Source organism: Plectropomus leopardus, chromosome 2 (assembly GCF_008729295.1).
Source record: "Plectropomus leopardus isolate mb chromosome 2, YSFRI_Pleo_2.0, whole genome shotgun sequence".
In the NCBI taxonomy this organism is placed as follows: Eukaryota; Metazoa; Chordata; class Actinopteri; order Perciformes; family Serranidae; genus Plectropomus; species Plectropomus leopardus.
In genome coordinates, this window is record NC_056464.1 from 21,908,468 (window position 1) to 21,931,497 (window position 23,030).

General features: G+C 39.1%; 1 protein-coding gene across 2 annotated transcripts in view; it reads right to left on the reverse strand.

The window, feature by feature from the left end:
- Window positions 1-23,030, reverse strand: part of eya2 (EYA transcriptional coactivator and phosphatase 2) — a 36,484-nt gene that overhangs the window by 8,020 nt on the left and 5,434 nt on the right. Inside the window, exons 2-10 of one of the 2 annotated variants that reach the window (XM_042495232.1) lie at window positions 14,636-14,715; window positions 14,032-14,073; window positions 13,350-13,470; window positions 12,019-12,135; window positions 7,206-7,282; window positions 6,801-6,984; window positions 5,952-6,088; window positions 5,744-5,827; window positions 2,025-2,114 (exon numbers count right to left, since the gene is read on the reverse strand). In XM_042495232.1, the coding sequence (XP_042351166.1) occupies window positions 2,025-2,114; window positions 5,744-5,827; window positions 5,952-6,088; window positions 6,801-6,984; window positions 7,206-7,282; window positions 12,019-12,135; window positions 13,350-13,452 (792 nt within the window). In that variant the 5' untranslated portion in view covers window positions 13,453-13,470; window positions 14,032-14,073; window positions 14,636-14,715. Of the gene's footprint in view, window positions 1-2,024; window positions 2,115-5,743; window positions 5,828-5,951; window positions 6,089-6,800; window positions 6,985-7,205; window positions 7,283-12,018; window positions 12,136-13,349; window positions 13,476-14,031; window positions 14,074-14,635; window positions 14,716-23,030 lie in introns of both variants that reach the window. The other variant, XM_042495222.1, reaches the window with a different exon arrangement.

Below are 23,030 nucleotides of genomic sequence, written 5' to 3' on the forward strand. Positions count from 1 at the left end.
TGGATGAAAAATAAGCTGAGCACACATTTGCAGGTCCTGGGCTAGATGCCAGTCTCAAACACACCAAACCGAGTCCGAGAAACACAGAATTGTGATGTGAAACTGCTTTGTTTGTTTCGGAGAGGAGACCCCTGTGGGTAATTCAGCGTGTGGTAAAAACCTCCTAAACCGTTAGATCACACTTGGCACATGGGAGAAGTTTCACCTTGTTGCAATCTATAATCATCACCACCAGATGCCCCTAAATCCTAGAAAATATATATATTTTTTTAAATAGGAGCATTTCAACTGGAAATTCTGACTTTGATTAATCAGACTGTCTTGTAATTACGTGATCTTCTGATGGTATTACAGTTATGACAGCAGCGATAACACTCCTAGCGACTGATGTAGCTCCTGACATTGGAGGGACAAGATAATTGTACCTCAAGATTTAACTGGAGTTGTCAGTGGGCTGCGGCCTGCTGCTTTAGAGATTTACTGAGCCCTGACAACAAAAGAGGGGATAAGAACCGGGTTTGCAAATGGCTTTGTTGGCTCCTTTCCCTCCTCTTGACTGTTCCTCCTCCCATTTTACTAATTTTCCTCTTGGATGCTCCGACACACACCTATAATTACAGCACAAAGTGTACTTGTTCTGTCTCTCTCTGTCCCTCTCTAATCTTTTTTCTTTGTCAGAACAAGGCCAAGGAATTCGAGAGGAAAAACAAATTAACTTTTCAGTCACTAGCAGGTAGTAAAACTGCATTTTAATGACCACTTAGAGTTTTTTTATTTTCTTTTGAGGAGTCATCGTTTTTTAAAGTTCTACCAATGTCCATGTTAACTTTAGTGGACTTTTAGGCAGCAGGTTAGGTCTCACTGTAAGAGCACTTATGCCAGCAGTTAACAACCCTTCCTTTTAATATTTCTGCTCAAGTGAGGAGGGCAAATTGTTTGGAAAATGCTGTAGTAAGAATTAATACAGGATAGCAGTTGTGTGAGGGGGTTTCTACAATGACTGCCACTGTGCTTTATGCCAGGTAAGAAAACAGCACCTAAATGTCAAACCTCTTGCCACTGAAGGCAGTTGCAGGGAAGGTTTTCTGGTATGCCAGCTTATACTCTTTTGGATATGTCCTCACTGCTGCTATTTTCCATCTTACTGGAAACGAATCTAAGTTAAAAAAAAAAAAAATCTTCAAAAAAGGAGATGCAGAGTGCTGCAGTGGGTATATGAAATAAGTCAGTGGTAAGGTTTGTGAAGTGTAATGTCCAAGATAATGTTTTAATGCTACAGTTGTTAAAAGAATTTACAAAAATAACTTTTTGTCATATTTGCTAAAACATTCAGTACATCCAGACAGTAGGACATGACACAGATAATCTGTGAAAAAAAATCACATTTCCCTTCTTACTGTTTGCAACGGTATTTGCTTGAATCCAGCCCAGTGCAAAAGAAAAAAAAAAAAACAACCGGAGCCGAGGACTCTCTAACGCAGCTGTCAATCATGTCAATCGAGCTCGTGAACTGTGGTCAAACTATCAGCTTTTCAGCTGTAAAATGAGAAAGTTAGTCCAGTCAGAAGGAAGTTCTTCCTTTTGGCCTTGGCTAGAAATTCTACTGCTAAAAGTACACTAAAATATGTTTCTGAACACATTGTAGGTGAGAAATAGGCAATGCAATAACAGAATCTTGACTCATATTTGATCAGCATTGTTCACGAGCAGTGATTGACTTGATTAACAGCGATTTTAGAGCTACCTCTGCTGTAGTCGGTTGTTTTTGGTATGCTCCAGTCAAGTCTTATAAATACCATTAGAAACACTGCACAGAGGCAGAGGAACCTGATTCCTTTCTCAATTATCTGTATTACTGTCTGGATGTAGAGACAGTTTAAGCAAATGTGACAAAAACGGTTGCTAAAGGGACAAAAGTTAACACAACAAAATTTAATTCTGCAATTTCTAAACACACACACACACACACACACACACACACACATTTTTTATGAGGCAGATATCACTCAAATCTAATAACTCACCTCCAAATCATTGAAGAAGAGTCTCGAGTCGGCCAGGTTAAAGATCATCTCCTCCATCCACAAACCAAGAGACACTGCCTTTGAGGAATCCTGATGCACACACAGACAGAAGGACACACAAACAACCCAAGAATTAATAATATTTAGTACGTGTCTGTGTACGCTTCTTCATCTGTTATTTGGAGCTAATCACAAATGAGGTTTTAAATTTTCTTGAACCACAACTGCGACACAATTTATTTCCTATTAATTAAATTCGTGTCTTGGCATGTCATGTGCTGCATGTCCTGAGGCATTTTCAGTGTACATATACTGTCATAACTAATTTCCCCTCAGGCACAGACTCTTATCTTGTCTCACACATTTTAACACATTTACGTGAAAGAAAACTTGTGGCTTGACCTAGTTCCTAAGAATGACGTCAATACAACATCTATCTATAATGTCAGGGGCTCCGCCCTCATTAATTATTGAATTAATAATAAAACCATGAGCTCAAGCTAAGATTGATGGCCTAAGAGGTTTGGTATTCAGAATAATCAGTTAAATTAGATTACTGAACATCATTACTCTTGTCTTCGTTCTTGCCTTGTCAGAGCAGTCGCCTGCTTGTCTCTCTAAACAACTTTTCTTTCACTTCCTCCGTAAACTCATCAACTGGATTGACACAAACAGGTTTCAGGGAGGGGCGAGACTTAATCTCTCGGCTGATTCTTATCATCACTAACGCTTTTCTGACAAATTTATTTCTCCTCTCTTCATCTAGTACACAGATTCCCCCCATATTTCTCAAATCTTTTTCCTGAATCTTGCAGTAAATAATGCACAGAGTCCAATTTAATTATTTCGGTCTATTAATGACTATTAAATTAAATTATTAGGAACACCTTTTTATTAACCTCAAACTCATTTAATCATCTCAAGGCTTAATAAACAGTTTAAGTACTTTTGGAAGTTTTATTTTTTACAGAATTATCCATGTAAAGATGAGTTGGGGGATAATAGTTCTTGAAAATTCTCTGAGATTAGATGGGTACATCTGCAGGGAAAAGCTCACAAAGTTGATACCAGACAGTCAGGTAAGGGACAAGTCCACTGAGGGAGAGAAGTCATACTCAATGTATGAGTCAAACACTGGACTTTTACCCAGGAGACTGTGGTTTGTGTCCCTAAGAGTCAGCATTGGCTTATTTTTAGATTTAGTTGACTTATTATTTTCAGTTTTTAGTTGTTGAATGCAGTGTGTACATAAACTGGTAATGTACAGGACCATTGTTTGAATGTCCAATAAATATGTCCTGTTATGGTTTGAAAATATTGAAGGCGAAGGCTGTGGGATGGACTTTCCTGCTGGGCGTCTTAGAAACATTTATGACATTAACATTCAGTTATTCTCCTAAAGCACCGGTTCCCAAACTCTTTAGGCTGCACACCCCCCCCTACATCCCGACTGCGTTGAAGTTTTTTTTTTTTATACAATGACAGAAAATTTTGAAGGCCGACTGCCATTTTGACAGCTTGTATATCACATTCCTGTCCAGTTGGAGGACTTTTCACTAGATGAAAAGCAAAGGGTTTGACAAAATGATTGAAATTACCCTTGTGGGGGACATAAATGTTTTTTTTTTATGTTAATCCATCCAATATTTGCTATTTCAGTCTGGATCAAATATGTAGACTGACAGTCAGACAAGCATCCAAAGCTGCTAGTGTTACAAGCAAGTTTCAGTTATTTTTAAATTTTAAATTAGATTGTCATGTAAATGATTGGACTGAATGAATGACAATGACTCGAATGATGAGAAAAATACATATGCACAACAGTGTGACACCTCACATCACACCACCTCTCCTCCCCTGTTGTTCTTCTTCTTGCAGTGGAAAAACCCCAAACAAATATGCACGTGTTGCATTACACCAACTTCAGTTTTATTTCTAATAAGAAAATTATAAATCATCCCCCACAGAAACACATAGATCATGTGTGGACATACAGGCTGACAAACAGCTTGGGTGTGTTGCTTTTCCAGACTACAAAAGCAGGTGTGTGTATGTATGCACAGCGTATTGTTTTGATGGCAACGTAGGCTTGTCTTTGGCAGCGCGACAGGAGAAGCAGAGAGGTGTCAGCCAAAGGTGAACGTTAGATTAGTGCATCGGGAAATGAGAAGCAGAGCTGTCTCCTGGCTCGAAATGGTAGAGACGGGCTTGATGACACAAGCACAGTAAATGATGACAATTATAAAACACCCCTCCTAAAAAAAAGGTGTGAGGGGAAAAAGGTAATTGAGGATGAAGGGTGGAAAAGGTTCAGTAGGAGGAGAGGGAGGATGACAAGGAGCGAATGACGAGCAGGAGGATTGAGAAACACTGGACAGAAGAGGAAGAGATAAATGGAAAGGTTGAAGAAGGAGGGATTAAAAGGCTTAAGGGATTGTTCTGCTTGTCTAATAATTGAAATAATGATCTATAATTAAAAAAACAAGGGCTGCTCTATACAGACAGAAAGACAAGGAAGGAAAAAAAAACACCTAAATCATTCACCTTTACTCGTATACAGGATGTTTGATATTGAAAACACACTAGAGAAGGGTGCCGTATGATAGATGGGATAATGGAAGAGCTGTTACAGGGGAAGGAATCAGCTCCTCATGTGGATCTCCCCTCACCTCTGGCTCACCAAGCTGGTGAAAACAACTGTCTTTCAACACACCCATTAGTCTTTCCTGCACGCCGGGCCCAGACTTGCCTTCAATTATAGGTCCCAAACATTTGTTTATGATAAGAGTTTAATAGGCTGACCCTAATGGGAAGAGCCTGGGCTGTTAAAAGTCAACAGAAAGCAGGACACAAAGTGGGCATTTTTTTATGCCAGAAAAAAATGTACTATTGTTGTAAGTGTTGGCTGCAAATTGGGGAAAAAAGCATTGCTATCTTGTAAGCTGTCTTGACGCTTTGGATTGTTAATCTGTTTTTCCGCTGTCACTCATTCAATTCCTCCGCTGCATGTCTGAGTTTTGATGTCAGAGTCTGTCCAACTGAGCCTGAGCAGCGGGGTGTTTGGGTGGTGGAAGGAATCAGGAATTTTTGGCACATGAGTCACATTTCAACACATCCACTCTTGCGCTCTTTCTCTCTCTCTCTCTCGTTGTTTCTTCCTCTCCCCCCCTCCGTGGCAGAAAAGAAAGAAAAAGAAACAACGGCATGCATGGCCTGCCGGGGGCTGAACCGATCAGAAACGCTGCTTTCAAACTCCCATCAGCCTTGTGTCAACCCGCAGGGGGACCGTGAGAATTCAAAACACACATTCCCGGCCAAAACTAAGAAACGCACCACTGTCCGCCCCTCGTCAGCTGCCTGTCTGTTATGTAAAGGTCCCACCGGCTGTCAGTCACGCAGCAGGATGCTCGGGTAGCTAAACAACCCCGGTGCATTATGAAAAGAAACAAGAGGGCAGAAAGGCAAATCAGCCAGCGTGTGAAAATGCTCAAAGAAGAGACCAAAAGGTCACAGACTCGACTCTGGCGGTTAAACCTTCCACTGTTAGTCAAATAAGCACTCTATCTCTGACACAAAGGGTGATTTGACTGAGATTAATTTGTTGCCTTGACGGTTTTTTGCCAAACTGTGGCATGTGATTTACTGTCATAGTCAAAGTGTGATGAGCTACAGCACGTACGTCTTACAGTAAATGACGGGGAGGGGTCATATCAGCATACCTTGCCAAATCGTGAGGAGAAGGTTCCCGTGAGGAGCGAATGGAAAATGATGATGGTTTCATCCAGGTCCCAGATAAACACACGCTGCAGTGAAATAACAGACATGTAATGTTAACCTCATGAAAGTTTATGTGTGTGAGAGAGAGAGAAAGATAAATATTGTAGAGAAATACTGATAATTTTCAACACCGTGTGAGTGTGTGTTTACCTCTATATCAGAGTCCAGAGGTGGAGCGGGGTCACTGACTCTTTTTCTCCCTCTCAGCTTCCCATCTGACCCCCTTCGTGCAGGGACCCCCTCCTCTTTACCTGGTGTGGGGGGGCTGGGCGGCGGGTGGTACTCTCCTAGAACACACACGTAAAACAATAATCAGTCTCTATAAACCAACCTTTTTCAAGATTCACACTCAAAAGAATGTTTCAAGGGACCCTTTTTTAAAAATTCACTTTACTAGTCATGGAGAATAAAAAAGATTCTATTGAGTTGCATGATGGCATGTGAAGGATCCAGTTTTGTTTGGATCCATACTAGGGACTTAAAGTTAGTACATCTCAGTCACTGCCACTCTTACAGTTTTTATTTTTAATTTTTAAATCTATCTCTTAAAAGTCACCCATCATTATAGAGGCGCATGACTAAATCCTTGAAATTCCCATTTAATTGTCTGTTAGTATTAACACCCAAGTCATTAAACGTGAAAGTAAGAGCTAACCCCAGATTTACTCTTGTTTTGCATTCATCCTCACTTTATATATATTGCCGGTATGTCTCTTGAGTGCCTGTTACTTGCAGATTGGCACCTTGTTGCTACGTTTTTATTAAAGTCCTGACATTACGTGAGCGCTGGGTACATGCCCACAAACGTCCCAAAATAATAAAATACAGGCAGAGCGTCTCAATACACCACCACACTCTTCCAGTGGATCATAATTTATGATTGATTGGGATTACTTCTGTACAAGTCTACGAGACCATGGTTTGTATCCAACATTGTATACCTTTACACATCATCAAGACTCAAACAAAAAGCATAGGTGGTGCTTCGCCACTCCTTACCTGTGTGTGACTCTGGGCTGTGGTTGGGCAGCATGACGGGGTGCTCTGGATGCTGATAGGCTAATGGAGCTGTGATGGCAGCTGGGCTGATGTTACTGCTGGTTAAGTAGGGGCTGTTGTAGTGATGTGAGTTATAATACGGAGAGTACTGACTCTGACTGTAGCTTGAGTATGCTGAAAACTCCTGTGGAAATGTAAAGAGTGATTTTGTTATCATTTAACAATCCAAAATCATCCTACAGTAAGATAGTCCACAGTATTATGGATAACGCACAGTTAAGACAGTAGCTGAAATAAGATTTTCTTTGACAAGATTGCTGTAAATTAAGATTTATATTTTTCTGTATGTTAGTGTGGAAACTCTTCAGATGTCTTGGCAGTAAAAAAGTTGTTTACATCACTTACTTGTTGGGTCGAGTTGAACGGGGTTGAACTGGAGATTGCGTGGGTGCCTTGAAAAATTCCAGATGATATACCACCACCTGAAATGATGTGAGGACAAAGTTTCAGGTAATAAATAATTCATCCAAGACACAATTAAAAACCAGTAATGGATTTGACTGCGTTACATCTTGTATTGCTGAATTAACGTCAGATATAATTTCACAACATCCAATCTGATCTGTGAAACTGCGTAAAATGTAGTAATGAGCAGCAAACTTTGCCCCCTCCCTCAGTGACAGCTAAGTGCTGCAGGAGCTGATAGAAAGATTTATGTTTGACATAACAATACAGGTGGGAAAGTCGGCTGCTGCTGTTGCGCTGGTAATCTTCTCAGTCTAATCAAGCCAAGGCAGGAGTTTCTTCCTCCAAGCAATTTCGTTCGACAGTAACGCTGCCTCACCCTGCATCTTTCTGTCAGGTCTGTCTGTGCTGTTTGTTTGTCTTATTATTTTTCTTGTAATCTTATCACCACCACCTCCAGCATTTCTAATTTGCATTCCTTCTGTTCGTCAGTTGGCTAGATATCTCAAAAGGTTACGAATGTTGCAGCGGTAGAGGAGCATCAGTGAACAGACAGAGTGATTACTGACCATGTGTTGAAGTTTAAACAAGACAGCTAACAGTTAAGAGGTTGTATGCAGGCTCCGTGGCACAACATGCTGATGATTAGCAGGTATAATGTTTGCCATATTCACCATCTTAGTTTAATGTGTTTAGTTCAATGCTAACATTTGCTGATTAACCTTTAAAACAAAGTGCAGCTTGGGTTGATGCGTATCTGGCCATACACTTTAAATGGAAATAGACTTTTATTTGCTTTAACTTCTCATTTTAAAGTAAATGCTGATTGCACAATTTAATGGCTGTGATATGACACATTCCACGTTTAGATTGGTTCCCTGTAAGCCTTGCTTTCACAATCTTCCCAGAAAAATAATGGCTCGATTTACTGCACACCGAAAAGGAGACTGCCCATTGTTTCAACAGGTCATACATTTGAAGCCTCAATAGTCTGAAAAATGTCCTATTGGACCGAAAGCCCATTTGTATGACAGATTGTTATCCTGAAAACAAACGCCCATTGTTCCAAACGGCTGTCTCTCTGACAACCAAACAGAGGCATATGACTAATTATTAAATAAAATGACAAAACTGGATCTTCTGACTATGGCACAGGAATAAACTGCCCTTCTCTGCCTCTGACTGGCTTGTACTTGTTGTTAAAATTATGGGCCTTTGGAACAATGCCATGGCACCAAAGGAAGTGTGTCAACCATTACGCAACCAAGACAGGAAGAGGAAGGTGCTTATGTTTTTACCGGTAGCTTCTTGTAGTTATCCCCTGTTGCCAAAGAGTATTAATGTTAGTTCTTTGCAGTTACAGATTCCAGTAGGGAGAACGGCGGACAATTGAACATCCGACGTAGCTGTTGGAAGTGTGATAGTTGTTGCTTGGCTCTGAGGAAAACGGAAAGAGATCTAATGGTTTTGTGATGGTGGGGCGAACAATAATACTATTTGGAAATGCTTGGGGAAGTAGAAAAGTTGTCGGTTTCCAACATAGACTCTATATAAAAATGTATGGCGTTGGTTGCAATTGTGATATTATATAATTGTGAACCTGTCTTATTTTGGCTTTTTTTGTAGAGAGAGAGAAAGTGGAGACGCACCGTCCATCTTTATATTGGTTCCCATTTTAAGTGTTGGACAAACTTAAGTTTTAGCTTGATAATGGCATAAGATGAAAAAGTGAGGGCAACCATTTAATCATGATTCATCCTGAGGGGAACATGAATATCTGAGCCAGATATCATGGCAACCTCTCCCACAGTTGTCAAAACATTTCAGTCAAAACCCCTACATTTCAACATCATGGTGACACTTGAAGTAAATTAGTACATACATTTCTGAATAGGGCCTTGTGCCAATTCATCCACTAAATTTTGAGATGTTGAACAAGGTAAGTAAAAACTTGGCAGCACCTGCCGCCTGTGTGCGTATCCTTGCAGTGCTGCTCGCACAATCCAAAGCCATACAGTATAGGTTAACAGGCAGCTCTAAATTACCAGTATTGTTTGACACCGGTGACGTAAAAGGGGCTAGTATTGACATGTCATTTCTTGACAGTTGCTTGTAGAGATTATTGTGTGGATTTCAATTAGAGGAGCTATTGAAAAGGTCTATCACCGTTGCTTTGTTTCCAACTGTACTGTTTATTGAATGGGTGGTTTTTATTATGTGCAGTAGGAAGGTACAGTAATTACTCATTTCAGTACTGTGAGGAAAAGGTTTGGAAGTTTTTTTTGTTGAAGGACCTACCCTGTGTTATTCTGATTGTTAGCTGTACATCAAATTGGCCTTTGGAGATTAAAAAAAAAAAAAAAAAAATGTACTTGTCTTTTCTGACTGTATCCTGAAACATTTTTACAGATCCACTTCCTCAAGTGTATCTTCCATTATTTCCTCAGTCCACTACTGCTCCCTCTTGCTCCCCATTTCTTCTTCTGCACTCTGCAGTGCATGACAAACAGGAGAAAAATGACTCAATGGAAGAACCACACTGCAACCTCCCCGGACATCACAACAATCTTCAAAGCGACTAAAGGAAAAATACAGGAGGTCTTTCGAGTAAACACAAAAAGGCTCCCATACTCCCCATTTGGTTTCAGTTGTACGCACAGTGTACAGTACGTGTTTTGACTGCATCTTGTGGTGTGTGTGTGTGTGTGTGTGTGTGTGTGTCTGTGTTTGCGTGCTTGTGTATTGTGTACAGTATAATGGATGACATGGAAACATTCTGAAATCCTACAAACATTTGGTTGTTGTGGCGGTTTATTACCGTTTGAAGTTTGCAGTTAATGATTTATGCATAAAAATATTCAAACAAATTTGTTTTGTTTGGGAACAATGTCTTTCAAACTCAAACTACACTCTGTTAAAAAAAAACAGTTTGTTGGATCGACAGTCATTGCGGGATCAGCAGTTTGTAAGAAGTTTCATCATAAGTGTGTTTGCATGAATATTTACATTCCCGTATAATGTCTGACATCTGAATATTCTCTCTGTAGAGAGGAAGTGAAATGGAAAACTACAGTTGTGTAGGAACGGTTGAAAAACTGATGGAACAGAGACAGGGGTTACTACTACTCATGCTCTACTACTTATCAACTCAGACATCTCTTATGGTTAGCAATACTGATAGTAAAACTTGAGTCTCATTTTTTTTAACTTTTAGGGCTGATGTAAACTCCATTCTTTGGGCTCTGATCCAAACATTACTTTTCCAATTCTTTTTACTATTCAAAATGAGTAAAATTTTTATTTCATTATAGAGCTGCATAAAGTGTTTTGAATTCTTGACACTCTTTGACTCACTCTCTCTGTTTATCATGACACTACAGATGCAGGAGTGCGAGCTCTGTGCTGATGAGAGTTTGCTTGCACACAAATATTGATAGGGCTAACTGGTAGCATCACATGGCTAACATTACCCAGTGGTTGTTAATGGCACCAGTGTTAAAAAAGAAAAATAATCAAAACTTTTCCCTGGCTTTTCAAGGACCCATATTAAAAATGACCATTTTGGAAAAGCATGGGCTTTACTGTGTCTGCAGCACTTGCCGGCGTGATTATGGTACTTTTGTACACACAGACATAACTTTTTGCATTGCACGTCATCTGATGCGACTATTGCCCATCACAGTGTCATTACTGAAATGATATATCTTGCGGCCCTAAGTCAACGGATATTTTACAGTATGTCAACATCTAATTTCCAGGAAAAAAAAAATTGTTGTGATGTTACATAAAGTGGAAGGTTATCCCCAGAAGATTACTGTAAAAATTACTTTTACTACACACAACAAAATTGCACGACTTTTCCATAACTTTTCATGCTCTTTTCTAATTCCAGGCTTCTCCAGGCCTGGAAACTTAGATGTGAAATTCAATGACTCTTGCAGGTTTTCCATGACAGCGGGAACCCTGTTTTTTAGTACTTATAAAATAACTGATATACAGTATGCCGCACCAAACCTCATCAGTTTAACCCTGTGCTGTCTCTCCTTTGTCTCATCCATACAGTGGAAACAGGGTCATCCCCCAGTCTGCAACAGTAAACCTACTCTCCCCTCCGTATAATGCACCTTAACCTCCCTCCTCTCACACATAAGGTCAATTTCGCGCTGCTTTCAAAGCCATAAAGTCGCACTGAGCAAGTCATGCTTTGGGCGCCGGACAACTGAGGAATGTGTACAGCACAGATATACACACACACACACACACACACACACACACACACACACACACACACACACACACATACTGCTGTGTGTGGGCAGAGAGCTGCACACTTTTAATGTGAGTTTTTGTTTTTCAGCAGAGACCCTCTGCTCATCTCTGGCTCTCTCTGTTATTTATGTTTTTTTCTTTTTTTTCATCTTCTCTTTGTCTTTGTGTTTTCTCACTGTCTCTCTTTCTCTCTTAACAAACACAAATGCTTGCATGCTGTGTTGTTGGTCTGAGTGGAGAAAGGGGGCCTGACCCCGAGAAAAGAGGAGGGGTGGGGAGACTTTTGACGCCAGGAGTCCAGACCGCAGCTAATGGAGAACAGGTGTGGCAGAGAGAACGAGAGGAAAAGAGGGAAAGAGGAGAGTAGGAGAACAAAAAAGGAGTAAAAGATTTGAGCAAGGATGGATGCTCCTTCCAGTGAGGTTGAAATATGGTTTGAGTGCGAGAGTGTGTCCATTCAGTACATACAGTGTTTCAGACTAACCGTGTGTGTGTGAGTAGCTGTAGAGGCTCTGACTGGGAGGAGTGCCGCTGAAGTTTGGGTAGCCCAGTATTCCCGTCTGTCCTGGAGAGTGACTCAGGCCATCTTCTGTTTTAATGTCTAAAAATAGAAAGATGCAGTCAAAGGGGTGTAGGATTCATTTGTTTTTTCATAAAAAAAAGTCTGCATTTCCACTACAATTACTAGCAATGAACAATAACTTTGCAGAGAGCTCTTTTCTGATTGGTAAGCTAAAATAAAATAAAAACTAAAATAGAACAATTTATGTCTTTGCTTGCAAGTTAATTAGATGCCCTGAGAGTATACTAGCCTATGATTGTGCATACCTGCCTGCTATGCTTAATATGTTGTATCAGGCTCCTTGTTACAAAAAGTCTGAAATCTTATCTCAGTTTAGGATGACATTTAGGCTTTCTGATATTACTTAGACATGTTTCCTGATTGCATTTAGGAAAAAAATCTAGGAATTTTTCAATTACAGAGCTTTCCTGACTTAGGGATTTCCCAAGTTATGAAACCTGGGATGGCACAGACCCTGTCCTAAATTCAAAAAAAGTGCCAAAAATGGCACCAGCACTGTTGTTAGGTCTGCATGGTAATGAAAATAAAAATGGGGAACAATATTAACACTGAAATATAACAACTGACAGGCTAATCCAGCATTTCCCAAACCTCTCCTAGACTACCACTTGTCCTGCATGTTTTAGTTTTCTTCTTTTTCCAACACAGCAGATCCAAATGATATCAATCAACTCATTATAAAGTTGTTATAACTTACAGCAGGAAGAGAACTAAAACATGCAGCTTGCAATGCATGTGCAAGTGGTTCTTGAGGAGAGGTACACAACACTGGGCCACTCAAACTGTATGGTGACACTTTACCTTTCCTTCGCTATGTATTAATAGGGTTATATCTACAGTCAATATGATGAATGACAATTAATTTTAGATCTGATCAACGTCCTCCACAGTCATGTATTTTTCCTAACAACAGCATGTGTGTGTATAGCACTTGCAAGTCTGCCTTTGTAGCACAGTGCAATAGTACAAAGTCATCTTTCTCATTCCTCGTGTCTCCGCCCGTGTTTTGTAATGATGTTGCGTTGTATTGCAGCTGAATTAGTTGCTAGTGTCCTATATTGCCATTGTGTCTTGTTGCTTCCATTATAAAAAGAAAGAAAGTCAGCACTTTAGAGAAAAAGAAAGAACTAACTTGCAGTGTCTAATGCTTCACATCACAAACATTTTTGAGAGGATTATCAAAATAATTTACTTCAATAGTAATTTATAAAAGCATGTTTGTTTGTACTCACTGTAAGATGGCATGCTGTAGCCCTGCGAGTGGTGAGTGTAGGGTGTGTATGGCCCTGCAGGCTGGAGGGCGGGACTGTACTGAGTCTGTCCATACGCAGCCATGACACTGCTCCCCGTCAGCTGGTCTTACAACAGGAAGAAATAATGAGGAAATCTTTTATTGACAAGTTCTAGTTCTCTTTTTCTATTACAATAGAACATGGTTAGAACGGTTAGAGTGTGAGGAGGAACATGGTAAACATAACAAAATATGCAAACACATCTTTTTTTCCAGACTAAAGCTGAACTCTGCTGGGATGCATACACCTAGGTAAAACCTGAATAGACGTTTAGTTTAATTTTTTTTTCTAGCGTGAAAATTATTTAGAAAAAAACTACAAAAAAAACCAACCAAAAAACACTTAATTGGACTTAATTTAAGGAAAAGTAAAACCTTACAGTTCTTGGTAAAATAAAATAAGTTAATAATTCACATCACACAGTTTAAGACTAAATCCCAATGATTTTAAAGGATGTCACAGTTTCCTTGTTATTTAAAAGCAAACATATTATTAGTGTATAAGTAGCTATAGCTTTTATTGTTGTAATGCTAAACACAATGACATATGTTGCAATGCATGACAAAAAAATGAATTCAGTTCCATTTATTGATTTTAGTGACAAATGTCATGAAAAACTCACCTGCAGTAGGTACAATGAGTTGGAAATGAATAATAAGAAGCCCTGTAAATGAGGGGGAAAAAAAGAAAATTAACACTGAAACCAGTCAGGAAATGAACAAATGAGCTTTAGAAATGCTAAAAGTTCATATTCATTCTCATATTCATATTCATTAAATTATATTTTTCATCATAATTCCCTGATAATCTTTGTGCAGTTCCAGAGAAATTTTGTGATGCAAAAGGATGAACTCCAACTACAACAACAATGTAATAAGAATAAGAATAAATTAATTCATTTAATAAAAAAAAAAAAAATGCAGTTCTTGTATAAGATGTATGATGTGCCACAAAGATTTCACTGTATTTATTCCATTGTGATACAAGATCTCATCTTCCAGGGAGTCCTGAACAGGACGGCAACATAAAATTTTAGTTTCACTAAAAGTGTGCACTGCAGTCCTGATGACTAGTTTTATCACCATGCTGTGATTTAGTTTAAGAGTAAATTATTGATTTGTTCATTTTACATGCAGACTGGATGCTTGCAGTGACTCTGGCAAGCAAAGAGCCACTTTTCATCTAAAGCACTTCACTCAGTTTCCTTTGTAGTTTTGCCCTCTCACCTTGCTCTGTAGAGAGAGCTTTATCCTCTCTATCCCGTCACACTGTTGTAAGTCAGGTTCCTCTTGAGCCGTCAACTCTCCTGTGGAAACAATAGCAAACCCACACCATCAGGACAGGTATGCAGGTGACTGACACATGGCGACGTGCCCCGGGCCCTGTTGCAGCAGGATGAGGAGGATAGGGAGGGGGAAGGATATTAACTCTGTGCACACAGTTCAAGAGGTGAAAAGGATAGACAGAAGAAGAGAGAACAAGATGAATGTGGCATTGATGTGAAGAGCAAGGTCATTAGAGACTCTGACAGTCCAATGATGAGTTGCAGGAACCTGACAGGTAACATTGTTTCTAGGGAAAAAAGATTACAAAATGCCTCACTCATGCTGACTCAGTGTGCTGTTTTGCACCGCTGCCATGCAAACTGTGTGTGTACAGCTACCTTGGGGAAATAAACAAGGAAAGAAAGACCAGAACAAGGCTTCAGTCCAAATTGAGATTCTCAGTCCAGCGAAATTCTTCACACATTGAGTGATTAGACAACAGAGCTAAGACAGGATGAGACAGGATAGATTTTGCAATACAGTTTTCACTGAAGTTGCTCTTTCTTTCTTTTTTTCATTGTACTTTGCTGGTTGTTTTAGGTCCCCATTAACAAAGGTAATGAAAGAAAAATCCAATGAGAGAGAAAATGGTGAAAAGGGAAAGAGGGAAGGGGAGGTCTTGGCTTGGTAAACTGGAGATCAAAAGGTCAATGCCACATGAATTAATCTGAGCCAGGAGCTGAATGAGGTCAGTCGGTGTGACAGCAGATCCTGAAGCTAAATCACACAAGGTACCATCAAATGTTGTACAGGGAAACTTTAGGGAAAAAAAGTAATCCACTAAACACCGTATTTGGACACTTTTCACCCTGTACTTTTGGACATTTTCTTATTTGGCATGAAGGGAAATATTAATTCAATAGCATCAATGCTTTCAAAGTTGTTCCGCAGTTCGGGGAAGGCGCTCTATGGTGACCGACAAGGCAAATGCGCTACAACATTTAAAAACATTTCAATTAGTAGAAACGTGCTATAGCTTCAAAAACGATGCCAATTCAAAAACATACAGAAATCCAAAATAAATACAACAGGAATGTGCTGCAATAACAAAACAACATGCAGCAGGAGGCCAAAACAAATACAGCAAACACGTTGCTAATACAGAAATTAAGTAAAGCAAAAAACACACAAACAAATGCAACATGAAAAATGCTGCAATCCAGTAAACACATCAGAAGTTCTCAAGGCCAAGTACCAGGCTTTAAAGCCAATTTTAAATAGTGGTCAAAAGTCGAACTACACCGTCCAGGTCCGTCATGTGATGCCATGAGGCATTTTGTCCCAAAGACTTACATTGGGAAGTAGATGTCTATAAATCAGTGGAGCCACTTTTGTTAGCACCATAAACCCAACAGAAAAGACCAGCTTCATACTGGTAGGAGTTGGCAATATATAAAGGATAATCAAGGCATCACAGCTTGTTCCACATGTGATATATAAAGACTATACCGCAAACATCAAGTATAAATTGTCAAATCATTTTTATTAGCCATCGATTTTTCAGGTCCTTTGCTCTTTTCTATGGCTCTCTCTCTCTCACATACACTCACAAACACACACAAAGCAGGGCTTTTGCAGAGCTCCAGACTGTGAATATTTAGTTACATTTTGTGACCATGGAGCACTACTGTGGTTTGCATACTAATGCAATACTAATAATATATGAAGTGGAGAGCTGTTAGTTTGTTTCCAGCTAAGTCAATTAATCATCACGTTTCATGTGATAATAGTCTAACTTAGTGAGTGGTAGTGGAAGTAGTGTCAGCAGGTGAGGCATGTAACTTCTTAATTACCATATTTTATGAAATGTTATTAGAACAGTGGTGTATTCAACTTTATTATATGACAGTAGCTACTTCATTTAACTTTACTGGAAATGCAGTTCATTTAATAATTTAATATTTTAGTAGTTAAAATTAGTTTAAATGACATTTAAAAAATATCGAGATACGTATTGTGTATCGCAATACAGCCTTAAAATATCACAATATTATTTTAAAGCCATATCGCCCAGCCCTAAGTATCAGGTTTGAGTCTGTTTAATCGGATAGCATTTTGAAAGTCTAGAAGAGCTGCATGATCAAATCATTTTAACTTGTGGAAAAATTTTGGCTTCATGCACCATTGAGCAATTTTTCTGGGAATAATCCATTACTCATAAGGTTGGCGGTTCAATCCCAGGCTCCTCCAGTCCACATTTTGAAGTATCCTAGCGCAAGATACTGAACCCGACATTGCACTCGATGGTTGCCTTATCAGTGTGTGAGTGTGTGTGACTGGTTCCTTTGTAGCAGGTAGCACAATGTATGGTGGCCTTGAGTGGGTGAATGTGACATGTAGAGTAAAAGCACTTTGAGTGGTTGGAAGGCTAGCACTGTTCAAGTGCAGGTCTGTTTATTGTTGTGTTTTCGACTTTGCATTGTTTCTGTGTTGTCTGTTAATGTGTTTGGCTTTCTGTGGCATGTTTTTTTTTTCAATTTGCAGCACATTTTTGGTGTTGTAGTTATTTTGGATTTTCTTGTGTTTTTGAATTGGCATTATTTCTGAAGCTATAGCATGTGTCTCCAAATGGAAATTGGGCTGCTGTAGCACGTTTGCCTTTGTTGCCCACCATAGCCCTCTCCTGTTTCACCTTGCACAAAAAGACTCACCAATTGTTTACTGAGTTTGGTGTGAAAGAATTTGTGCGAGCCAGGCTTTATTGTAAAACACCTCTGATTCTCTTTTATCTGAATGGAAACAAATTTCTGCAACAAGCCTCCAAAATCATGTGGAAATAATCCGAAGCAGAAAGGAGTCTATTATAGCAACATAATGCAAATGGATTTGCAATAAGATGTATAACAGTCACATGTAGGTGTAATGTTGCAGTGTCTACATGCTTTGTCCACATATCTTTGGTCATGTTGAAAAATTAAGTAACCTGCTTTTGGCTCAGCAACATTACAACTACTCTATTTATGACAATGCAAAACAGGCCAAACTATTTCCCTCTCCCTCTGTCTCTTTCTGTTTCTGTCTGTCGCTTTGCCTCTGGGCCATTCCAATCTGGCAAAGCTGCAGCTAACTGCCTGACCTCTGACCTCGCTGACAACATGATGGCAGAGACAGATGACAGTCATGAATTATAGGGGCAGCGGGGTTTTACAGCAGCAGAGAGGACGAAGGCAAGGTAGAAAAAAGTAAAAGCCGTCTGAGAAAAGCGACAAACTATGACAGTCCGCTGAAGCTTACTGGCAGAACAAAACCTGAGAAGACTTACGGTATCTTTAGTGTTGTTCTTTGTTGTTCATTAAGAAGAATGATCTTTCACAGAATTGCAGAGAAAACACATCTCATGTTGTGTCAGCTCCAGTTGATAGAGCTGCCCTCCCAACTTTAAAAACACCCAGGACAGCTCACAGTGTTTTCTGAATAAATACGTATATTTCAACCATGAAGTCGCTACAAAGACTCTACAGCCAAAAATCCACCTGCATCTCTGTGTTATTGACTGTAAAATAAACACAAATAGAGCAGACTGTAAATGTGACACCACAGAGGTGATTTACGTTTTGTTACGTCTCTAATGGTCTTATGTAAAAAGACAAGATACAAATTGGAGATACTTCTAATCTAATTTGTTATGAGTGAAGATACCGATTTAATGATTCAAGCCTCAAATAAGCAACAAATAATCTTTGGGGTTTTTTTTAGCTTCAACTCAATTTAAAATCTGCGCTTTTAATCTAAACCACGTGTTCATGTTTGTCATTTGTTTTTTTTTTCTATTTTATTCCACTTCAAAAATGACCTTAAAGACCCTGTGGAGATCCTGATCTGACCTTTATCACAGGAAGAGTGTGAAGCTCCAGAGTGTAACACTGATCCCGCAGCACAGATGGAAAATATGGAAAGTGCTGTTGTGCTTTGCATTTCCTCGTACTTTCCAGAGATCGAACGTGAAAGTGATGCCTGTTCAGAGTCCTCTGACTTCAGCTGCATCTCTGCAACAGTCCTGTATGCACACACATGCACATACACACAAACACAAAAAACTGTGTGTGATAGAGAAAGGCACTTCCTGGTTCAGGGTGAGGCCTGGGAGAAGGGCACACAAGGCCATGGGAACCGCAGGACACCGGAGGGAAGATGAGCGGAGCTCAGCAGAGATGTGGAGAGCTGAGGGCTGAAACTAAAGCTAAAACAAACCCAGCAGGGCCACGGGGGGCCACAGGGCCACAAGGCCAGTCCAACCAGCTTCACCTGGGTCCCAGGGTGCTGCTACACCACAGCTTCTTTCACGGATATCAAATTCTGGCTTTTGTGGGGATGGATTACATCACAGGATGGTGTATTGTGCTTTGGGTTGAAATGTCATTTGATACAGTAAAAGGAATATGCTGAGCTTATGCAGATTTACCTGTTGTTCAACTAAACTGTTGAGTAAGAAAAAAAAAAGACAAACGCAAAACTGACAAAACTAGTTCTTTTATCAGTCCAAACGCATCTCATGGAAAAAGTGTCGCTAGCTGTTCTAAGCAACCACAACAGCCCAGTCACCGTTTGAAAATGTTGTCTTTGTTCATTTCTGCAAAACTGATACATGACATTTGTACATTTCACAAGTATCATATCAACATTTCTAAAGTGACGTAGTATATGAACTGACTTTCACTTGTCATTGACAGGCTGGTGCATGACGTGACACTTAGGCAAGACACCTGTCAAGTTGCACAACACTGTTTGAGACCAGTTAACTGACCAACAAAATCTGCTTTTTTTTTAGTGACCCATTGCTGTATTTCCATGGTAATGCCACGAAACAGCTTTTTTTTCCCTTTTTTTTTTTGCAGAAAAATTGCTATGTTTTCAGTCAGGATTGTGCCACCAAAACCTATTTTAAGCCAAAACATAATCTTTTCCTTACAATAACAAGGGGTTTTTGTGCCTAAACCTATCCCCACCTTAACCACAACACTGTCTAAAAATTAACACTAACAACATACATAAGGTTTCAAGGCCTTTCAGAGGCCTGCCATTACAAAAACCAACAAGATGCAATAATCATTCAAATGGGGGAAAATCAATTATAGTCATACAAGGTATAACTTGTGAAATGTGATCCCGTCAGCTCCTTCAACTTGTGCAAAACAATAAATTCAAGCGCTTTCAATGAATAAATATATCTTTTTTCAAAAAGGTTCAAAGCCTTGATTTTTCCCCTTAAATCCAAAAACCTCAAGGATTTTAAGGAACCATGGGCAAAGTAATGCAACTAGTATATGTGTACAATTTTCAAATACAGTACAAATAAATGAAATACAAAAACATGGTATGAAAAACAATGCTGCTGATCAGTAATTACCAAAATTCGTTTCCATAATTTGATTTTCGAGGTTACAATTTTTAAGTTACAGCATTTAGTGAATGTGACTGCTGCACTAAAATAATTTGTAAACTAAACCCTACTCTATGAGGTTGAGTAATATTTAACAAAAGTTTTGTTGCAAACAACAAATTCAGAATTATATATTCTGTATTAATGAGTTTCAGCAAATAAAAATCCTTCATTTTGCTGTATTTTATATATTGGACATGTTAGAATCTATCCTGACTCAACAATAAAAATCACTAACATCTTAAGAGTGAACTGAATGAATGGTTTTGTCACAGGTCCCTGTATTTCCTGTAAAGGGTGTGTGCCGTTTTCTCTTATTTACATTAGTCATAAATTATTATTATATTTTGTTAGGTGTCTGGTGTGTGTGTCTGTTCTATGTTTACATTGTCAATATGTGTGCTGTGTCAGTGTCTGGGTCTTGATACAACATCTAAGAGTCTTGCAACCACCCTATGGTTTAACCTTTAATTGAAACGTTCTCAATGCAAGGTGACTTTCCGGTCTGTAAGCGTGCCATATGGGACCCCACCGGGAGCTTTCGGTTTGGACAGTCTGCCAAAGTGCCTGGGGCAAAGTTGGGGGTTGATTCACTGCTGCACAGACCCTTTTTCTTAGTTGCTGATTAAAAGAAACAGAACAAGGGCCCAGTATGTGAGCCTGTGTGACACTATCAGGGGCTTCGTGGTGCCATCTGCCAGCTATACTGCCCTCTTTAGCTTTAGCATTTTACTTAAATCTTTTAAACTGTATCCATAAACAGAGGGTAAAAATGAAATCAGCACCTCTTAAGATGAATGAAAAGTAGATGATTTACTAAGCAGGTGAGAATGCCGACCATTGTTTTACCTGAAAATGTCTTTAAAATCTCTAATAACTAGAAATAGAAACAAAGAGCCAGGCCTTTCAGAGCCTACAAACTCGGCACGTCCTCATAAACCTGATAATCCTTTAATGAAATGTATATAGACTGCTTTACTCACTGATCCGGCAAGTCAAATATTTAAATACGCAAACACATACTGAACAAAAACAGAAATCTTCTGTAGACTGAGCTGCTATGATTAATCAATGAGTTATTTGATTCATCACCAACTAACAGTTAATTGTTTTGAGTAATAAAAAATATTTCCTGGTTTCTTAGCTCCTCTATTATAGTAAAGAAGATATTCTAGTACATCATCTTGGGCTTTGGAGACCAAACAACTTTTCGATAAATTGAGAAAATAAAAGAATAATCAGATTAATCAACAATGAAAATAATCAATACTTGTAGCCCTAATCCCCTGACCTTTTTCATCCATATGCAGAGCAATGGGATAGTTATTTTCATCTTTTACGCCATTAATTTAAAAATTACTTTCTTGACTAATCAATTGATCATTGTTATTGTTAAAGAATTGTGAAAAATGTCCATCACAATGTCCCAAAGCCAAGGATGATTTCTTTAAATAGCTGATTTAGTCTTATCAGCACTTCAAAATTAAAAGATGGATGCTGAATGTCGACTTATAATTTTAACGCCACAAGGATATATATTAAAAAGTTGTTAATCATCCAACTGATAGATCATGAAATCTGTCTTTAATAATAGAAGGATATCAGTAAGATTTTTAAGTCCTACAAGGGAAAGTTTTCTTTAGTAAACTGCAGAGACAGGCACAGACATGCTGGTGGTCCACTAACAGATGTTCAGGATTGATAATCTCATCCCACCATGACCTCGGCAGCCAGAGAATTCATTACGAGGCAAATACAGTCAGTATTTAAAAAATTCTGAAAGTGTGATTTTAAATACTGTCAAAATTACAGACCCTCATCTTTCTATTGATTTGATAATGGTGAGGCTGTAATGAGAATGTTTTGCATGCAGTGTGCATCATGTGCCCTGGATGCGTGAGCAGTGTGTGTTCACAATGGCAGCGTTTGTTGTTGCAGAGTTACTGGAGAGCTGCCTACTGTTCTAACTACTGTATTTCCACAATGAAAAGCAAATATTCCTCTAATTTATGAAGCTGTGCAAGTTACTGCATTGACAACAACATGGTCCTGCAAATGTTTCATAGTAAAATGCCTTGTCAAGTACAAGTGGGTTTTTGAGTGTTCTCATGTTTTAACATCATATAGGGTCATACATCAGTTATGCCATTGCTACATATACAGACTACAGCTGCACTAGCAATTTGTTGTGTTGTAGAAGTTTACTGACAGCAGCAGGAAGGCAGAGTTGAGTACACTTTAATATCTGTTTATCATAAGTTATATTGTTATCACAATATTTAACCAGGATATTGCATATCACATATTTTTGTGCAGCCCTGGTATGGCCTACAAAGGACATTTGACATACTCTAATTAATGTCCCTCCTGTGCTAATATGTTTACACTTGATACTTTAACTTTGTGTTGTTGCCGTGCCTAAATCAATTAACTGAACATTTCAGTTTATGAGCAAAAGCAACTCAGCAACATTGGGGATAATGCTAATGTCAACAGTCACCTGTCCTGTTTTTTTTTTTTTTTGGCTCCACATACCGTGTCTGACATTTGCTGTAACGGTAAAAAGCAAAAGTGTAGGAGTAAGATGTTTCCACATTGCTGTTATCTGTTTACCATCAGAGTAATCTGAATGAGGTTTCACACACCCAAACGTCCCCAGCTACTCACTGAACTATTGTGTTGACATCATCAACCAAAAATTAGTGAAATTTGAGCAACCAGTTTAAAACCTGCGCAGGTGATTAATCCCTTTCCAACTTTCACAGAAGTCTCTTATACTAACACTGGAGTTCTTAAAATTAAAGGTGAACAAACGGTTAAGTCTGTTAATGACAGAGCTCCTTTGAAAGAAAAAGAAGTCACTCTGCGAGAGGCTCCGATTAATCTCTGGCAGCAGTGAACCTGTTGCCGACTCTG